Consider the following 7755-nt stretch of genomic DNA (forward strand, 5'->3'; position numbering starts at 1 on the left):
GTGGCTTGCACTGCGAGATGCTTCCTTGTTGCTTCCTTGTTTTCATCTTGAGCTAAGCTCGAACTCATCCTGAGATCAACATCAACAAAATCCTTGGGATTGCTTCCAAGAATCCGTTTGACAATGATCATCCACAAAATCAATGCTATGGACAAGACAATATTCCAGAGAATGTCTTTAAAGTCCTCATATCTTGTGTGCTTATGAGAATGATTGACCTTATCATTCTCCCATTATCTCCTCGAATGAATCAACATGATCATTCGGTCATCTCTAAGTCTTCAAGAGACTAGCCCTTCCAGTACTCAGCCTTAGTCTTCTTGACTTCTCTCAACTCGGTAAGTCTTCGGCCTTTACGTCTTCAAGTCTTCGTCCTTGAGCGCTTCTAAGTCTTCGGCTAAGAGTTACCTCGGGTTTTGCCATGAACTCATTGTGATTAGTTCTAACAAGTATTCGGCCTATAAGCAAAGATAATTAAGGCAATGAAAATTTTGGGGGGTCTTCTCCGGTCTTTGGTATCATCAAAATCAAGAGCTCGGGGTTCCTAACAGTTTATAATCAAGTTCAATGGAATAATAAGTCATTCTTTACAATCTAACATAAAAATAATTTTGGGAAGTTAAAGTTGAAACCTAGAAACTCCACTGAATGGAGCTCTCTCTCGGGCATCCCTACGACCAACTCAGGACGAACATTGGAAGATGAAGACCTTCTGGAAAGAAGTGTCAAGAAATCTAAGAGAGGAGACATGGAACCAACAGACGAGTTGATGGAGCTCGCCAACGAAAGTCCAATAGACTAGATCGACCTCCTGATTCAAAGCGATGGCGAACAAGTCTCCTACGCCAGCGAAAAAGAAAGAGAGAAACAATTCTCAACAAAGGCCAACTCAACTTGGATAAGCCAGTGCAAATGAACGAAATAGACATGACATCCTACAAACAAAAGCTTGCTGCCACCGTGGGTTTTGGTATATCTTTTGGCTTTGATAACCCTATCCCTTTACGAGTCAGATGACGATGTCTTTGTCGAAGATGAGGACGATAAGGATTACCCTAATATCTGCCTCACAAGAGAGGAAAAATCCAAGTTGAGAATGCCATGGATACAGTCCCATATCATCAAGCTGTTGGGGAAGTTGATTGGATATAATTATCTCCATAAAAAACTGAAGTCTATGTGGAATCTTAAAGCCCATTTCGATATGATAGCCTTGGAGAATGACTATTTCTTAGTTAGATTTGCTTCTGCCATAGAGTACGCATACGCAAAACAACAAGAACCATGGAAGATCTTAGACCATTATTTGGTTGTCAAGGAGTGGTACCCTAACTTTGATCCATCCACGGACAAAACAGTAAGCCTCCTTGTTTGGGTTAGGTTCCCCAAACTTCCGATTGAATATTTCAACTACAACTTTTTGGAGAAAGTTGGGAAAAAAATGGGTCGCCCTATTCGAGCAGATATGAATACGTCTACAGGCTCTAGAGGGAGATATGCAAGAATATTGGTTGAGGTAGACATTACCAAACCGCTCCTCTTTAAATACAAGTTAAAGAACAAAGTCCGCCCCATAGAGTATGGGGGAATCCACCTCGTGTGTTTTCAATGTGGTGTTTATGGTCACCGGAAGGAAGCGTGCCCAACAAGCATTACAGGTCAGGAACAAGCCGGAGAGGATGATCAGAGCGGAGTTGCTGAGGCTGGCACAAGGATCGGAGAGAGAGTCGTTGGAACACCTAATCAAACGGGCAAAATGTCAACAGCCTACAGACCGAAGGTTACAAAAGGGTACGGTTCATGGATGCTAGCGAAAAAAAAGGAGAGACAACATGCACGCCGTTTCAGCAGCAGGAACCAAAATAGTAGACCGTGTATGCACAGTAATCCTGATAGAGTTGACCGTAATGAAGGCAATATCAACAGAGGAATTAATGGACAGTCCAATGGATTGGGCCGAAACTCAAGATTTAGTGTTCTAGAAGGGTTCGACGAATAGGAGGAAGAAAGGACTGGCTTGTTGGAGGAAAGCCCAAACCCCAGCCCACCCACATCAGTTGTTGTTTCGAAAGATAAGGGGAAGAAACCCATGGGTTCCTCTACGAATGTGCCTAACGAGACACTAACAGAGACATGCAGAAGGGAGAAACTAGTGGTACAACGGTGAAAAAGGATGGGAAGAAACCAAAGCCAATAGGTCGAAAATCTTGAGTAGACAGGCGGCAGCAAAACAAGAACACACTGTTGTGAGAGGATCAAAAGGGGGAGCTGAAATCTTTAGTTACTGACATTGCGTTTTTCTGCGTGGTGGTAGAGGTGTCAAAAGATATTTGTATGTTAAAATGGAAAGTCTGTGACTCGCCGAGTGTCGGTCTCGAAGGAGGGACGTGGAGGTGTGTCAAGTGTTCGGGAGTTTACTTGATTGGGTCATGCATAGGATTTGAGTGTGGTGAAGGGTGGAATTGTAAGTGAGAGTAGTTCATTTGGTTGGTTTTGAGTGCAAGAGAGTAGTAAAGTAAAGAGTGTTTGGAAATATGTAAAAGGGGTAGGGATTGGATAGTGTTCATGAATATTGCATAGTGGAGTGTCTAAGGTCATGGATTAGGATTACTAGGATATTGTCTATTCAAGAGTGTGTTGTCTTAGTCATTTTCCACCTTTGTGTACTAAGGCTTCTTTGACTTAGGAATGCCTTCAAGCATCCAAAGTTCTAAGAGGAATTTTATCAAACACTTAAGCTACACACTATCCTACTATTCTTAAGAAGTCCATAGGAACTATGATTGTGTCAAGCTTCAAATCCTAACTCTAATCAAAGACATGAAAGAGTCAAGAGCTCAATCTCTCATCTAGATTGGCCAAATCCAAACAAGATCTCATCAAAACAACAATCAATAGACAAGAATAGATAATCCATCAACACAAACTCATAGATCCAAGATATAGAGATAAGATCATCACACTAGCAACATTCAATCATACAATCCAAATCCCTAGACTAAACTAGTTACTCATAATATGAAATTGCAAGCAAAAACTAATTTAATCTAAGAACAAGATAGATAAAATTATAGAAATGAAATAGAAGTCACCTAGAGAGAAGAAGATCTTCAATCCAAGCTTGTTGTCTTGCTACAATGGAGATTGATCTAATCTAAAAAACCAAGAAAAATGGAGAAAGCTCTCCAAAAGAAAAACTAAGAAAGGGAAAACTAATTTTCTGGGAACCTCCTCTAAAAATCCATCAAAGGGGTTTAAATAGTCTCCGAAATGACAACCCTAGTCGAAAATCGCGCATCACCGTCTCCACGCCTCTCACACGAGTGTGAGCGTGCGTGGGAAGCTACTGGAAAGTTTTCACGCATGTTCACACGCGTGTGGCCATCCAGCTTGGTCCTCCGGGGTTCCGCTCTTGCCTGGTTTGCTCTTTAAGCTCAACTTTTGGTCCTATTTGCTCCCGGGGCTCCTATTTTACTTCTTTTAAGCTAAAAGTAGCTTCTGTGCATCAGTTAGTGATTTTTAAGCATTTATAAACATTATTCACCATGTAGGGATGCTATAACCGTGATAAAACACCCTAAAATGTGCCTGATTTAAGGGTATCTCGGAGACTTATCAGTTACACTGTCCAAAAAGAAGAACCGACATCCCCCAAAAATCAGATATTCAAAGCTAACCGAAATATCTCTGAGCATAGAAATGATCCCCCCAACCAGGATACTCCTGTTGATACGATGGAGGAAGAAGTCTTTGTGGACCTCGGTGAGGATGTTGGCTTCGGCCAGGAGTGCGGGCTTTTGCCCAATTTGTTGTTTCTTGTGTTCCCTTTGGGTTTCTTTCCTTTTCTTTTTTCCTTATGTTACCTGAAATTCTTGCTCTACAACTTTAAACCCAAGATCTTGCGGTTGTTGGAAACCAAGGTGTCTAGGCAATCAACTGACACTGTTTGTAAGAAACTTCACTTTGGTAATTGGATAAGGATTTAGGCTCTGGGTTATAGTGGGGGTATTTGGCTCTTTTGCACTGTTGCAAAAATCCCCGCCTAGGCTCTAGGCGCTCCTAGACCGAGGCGAATTGCTCCCTAGGCGTCCGCCTAGTGCCTAACTCGGCCGACTAGGCCGAGTTGGCGGCCGCCTAGGCCTAATTTGGCCGAGTTAACTAGCCCAACTTGGAAGAGTTAGCTGAGTTAACTCGAGCTAGTCGGTCTTGTTAATTTTATTATTATATTTATATAGATTTAAATTTATTTATTTATATAAGTAAGAGAAGTAAGATATATATATATATATATATATATATATATATATATATATATATATATATATATATAATATAGTATATGACATACACCCACACACATGAATTAATTTTTTATTTTTATAGGTCGCCGCCTAGACCGCTTAGGCGCTAGGCACTAGTCTACCGCCTGACTAACGCCTAGCGCCTACTGCAACCATGCTCTTTTGGAATAATTCAATCAAAGTTGAAATTTTACATACTGATCCACAATTTCTTTTGGCACAGATTATGGACAACGGATATGACCCTTGGACTCTGTCAATAGTTTACGGAAGTCCTTCACCTCCACTTAGACGCAAGCTCTAAAGGAACCTAGACAAAGATATGTTGAATATTAAGGGGCCATGGCTCTCCATAGGAGTCTATAATTCTGTGGCTGACCAGGAGAAAGTCTCATGTCCTAGAAATCTCTCTCATCACCAAAGCGTTGGGTTTAGAAACTGGATTTTCAACCAAGGTCTCCTAGACATGGGTTTCGTAGGACCCAAGTTCACATGGCATAGAGGCAATTCTCTAGAAACGTTTAAAGTTGCGAAACTTGACAGAGCTTTGTGTAACCCAGAGTTTTATGGATTATGGAATAACCTTAGGGTGGAACACCTTTCGAACGTGTGTTCGGACCACCATACACCACTTGGAGATGTGGTGGAAGGCGGAGGAATTTCTTGTTAGATTTATTAAATGAGTTGCGACTAAGAAAGGGGAAAAAAAGAGGAAAGAAGAAGGTTACAGTGGTGGTGGGAGGCAGATATGTGGTGGACGGAGTTGGGGAAGGGTGGAAGGACGAAAATAGACTAGGACGAGTAAAGGAAGACGGAAGATGACGAAGGTGAAGGGGATATGGCAAGGTAGCAAATGCTGCCTCCGCTAAGCAAGCGGAGGCGGCGCCCGCCGAACGAAGGTAGAAGACCATATTGGAATTCCCAATCCAGTCTATATATACACTTTTATATAGCATTTGGTCAGGAGGAAGGAATTGACGAGAAAAAAATTATAATTAAGTGGGAAAAGAATAGGTGAGAATAATGTAAGAATTCAAAATACATGTTTGATAGAGAGGAACAGAATTATTGTGAAAGAGAATAGAAGAAGTGATATAAAGATTAAAATACATTTGTGTAATAATAATAATAATAATAATAATAATAATAATAATAATAATAAAGGGCAATATAGTAACTTTCATATTTTTCCTTTTCTAGCTGTCACCGAATTGGAATTCCCATGGGGATTGTATGAATTCCAATTCCACAAACAGGAAGGAATTGCAATTCTGTAAAATTATAATTCTCTCCAACCAAACAATGTAATGTATGAATTCCAATTCCACAAAAGGAGAGAATTGTAATTCTGTAAAATTGCAATTCTCTCCAACCAAACAATGTAATTTTGATTGGTTTTTGAATTACATTGGAAAAAAATGTAATTATACCCAACCAAATTTTTAGTACGATTTCTCAATTACTATACTAATAATCATGGATTAACTGAAGTTGCCATAACATAAGGTATGTTTGGTTCGCACATGGGAATTAGAATCAGAATGAGAATCAATAAGCTACTTGGTAATGGTAATGGATTTTGGTGAAAGTATTTTGCATGTGTTGGTAGTAGTGTGAAATTGAAATAATTACCAATATTGCTGTTTGGTTATGTATGATCTTATAATGGGAATAAAAGTTTTAAAAATACAAGAACAAAACATTAAGACAATTTATTCTAATATAATGACATCCAAAGCACCAATATGAACAAAAAATAAATAAAAACAAAAATCTAAAAACACTAATCCAAACTTAAAAATCAAATTACCAATTAGGAAGGTGAATAATAGAATGAAACCCTTATTTTATTAGGAAATGAGTTTTCTAAAGGGGTAATCAAATCCTATAGTAGTGTTCTAGAAACCTTTCAACCAAACAATAACAATGACTTTGATTTTTCATTCCTGATAACTAAACCCATGAACAAAACACACCCATAGTTTTCTTATTTCCTAATACTAGTATTTTTACCCGTGCGTTGCACGGAATAGATTTGTTATAAGAATATTTGGATCGATATACAATTATATAAATTATAACATCGAATATTATATAGTGCAATTGATGAAATTGGTTGGATCGATTATATTTTCTGATGTTTTCCTTGCTTGAATTAGAGCAAATAATTGTCCAATTATCAGTGCGACGAATGGATAAATTTTTTTTATTATATATTTAGATAATAAAATTAAAGATGAAATTATTAAAAAAATCTATTTTCTATTTAATATATTAATAAAATTGTCCAATTTTCCATTCTTATTTTCTACCATATATACGGAAATAAAAAATGTAATCAAAATATATATCCTCTATATGAAAGTTGGTCAAAATAGAAAACCATTATACCATACATAATATTACCAATTATGTTATTATTTTATTACCTAATTAATATTTTTTTCTACACGGTATTATGCAATTACGTTAATACGTGAATATAAAAACAATATTACCGATTAATAGATATTAGTTAATTTTTATTTTACCATATATGTTTATTACCAATTATGTTATTATTTTATTAATTATTTGACCAATAAAATATTTAATTAATTGACTAAAAAAGTTTGGGCGAAAAAATAAGGCTATGTTTGGCAAACCTAGCTGAAAAGGTAGCTGAAAACTGAAAAGCTATAAGCTCGAAGCTGAAATCTGAAGAGCTGTTAAGCTAGCTGTTATGCTTAAAAGTGTTTGGTAAAATTAGCTTTTTGATAAGCTGATAAATGTATAAAAAAAAAAAACAAAAAAGGACATCTTCATACAATTTAAATAATTTTAAATTTAAATAGGCTTGTTTCTATATTAAAATATAAAATAATGAAATCAATATATTTAAATAAAATATAAAGTAAGAACATATATTTGAAAATATATAAAGTAAAAAAAAAATATTTATAATTCATAAGATTAGTTCATACAAAAATTAATGTTCAAACACAAATGTCAAACTGAAATTAAAACCAAACATAATGAAAAGAAAATGTCAAAAGAATTTTAATTGAGAAGGGTAAAGGATGTCATTTATTTAAAATAATAAAGATAAAGATGAAAAAAGTTAAAAAGCTACTAACTTATTTTTGAAAAGCTACCTCAAGTAGCGTTTTAAAATAAACTCTTATTTTAAGCTACTAGCTTATTTTGAGAACATTACCAAACAGAGATTATAGCTTATTAGTAGCTTAAAATAAGCTATAAGCTCCTAAATAAGCTCTGCCAAACCTACCAAAATGGAAGGATTTTATAGATATAGATTAGTTTTGATATAATTTCAATTCCTTAGTATATTTTCCTAGTGTCCATATTTTGCCTATTTTTGTTTACAATTCTTTTTTAGTTTTTTTTTTTCTTTTTAAATTACGGAGTGCAATTTTCATTTTTTTGGAGGTTGATAAAAAAAAAAAAAAAAAAA

General features: G+C 36.2%; 1 protein-coding gene across 1 annotated transcript; it reads left to right on the forward strand.

The window, feature by feature from the left end:
• Positions 1-927: 927 nt before the first annotated feature.
• Positions 928-1999, forward strand: LOC115996090. The gene is made up of 2 exons (XM_031235229.1): positions 928-970; positions 1014-1999. Exons 1-2 carry the CDS (start codon positions 928-930, stop codon positions 1997-1999), a joined length of 1029 nt encoding a protein of 342 aa, XP_031091089.1.
• The last annotated feature ends 5756 nt before the right edge of the window (positions 2000-7755 follow it).

The sequence above is a fragment of the Ipomoea triloba genome, chromosome 11, assembly GCF_003576645.1.
Source record: "Ipomoea triloba cultivar NCNSP0323 chromosome 11, ASM357664v1".
In the NCBI taxonomy this organism is placed as follows: domain Eukaryota; kingdom Viridiplantae; phylum Streptophyta; class Magnoliopsida; order Solanales; family Convolvulaceae; genus Ipomoea; species Ipomoea triloba.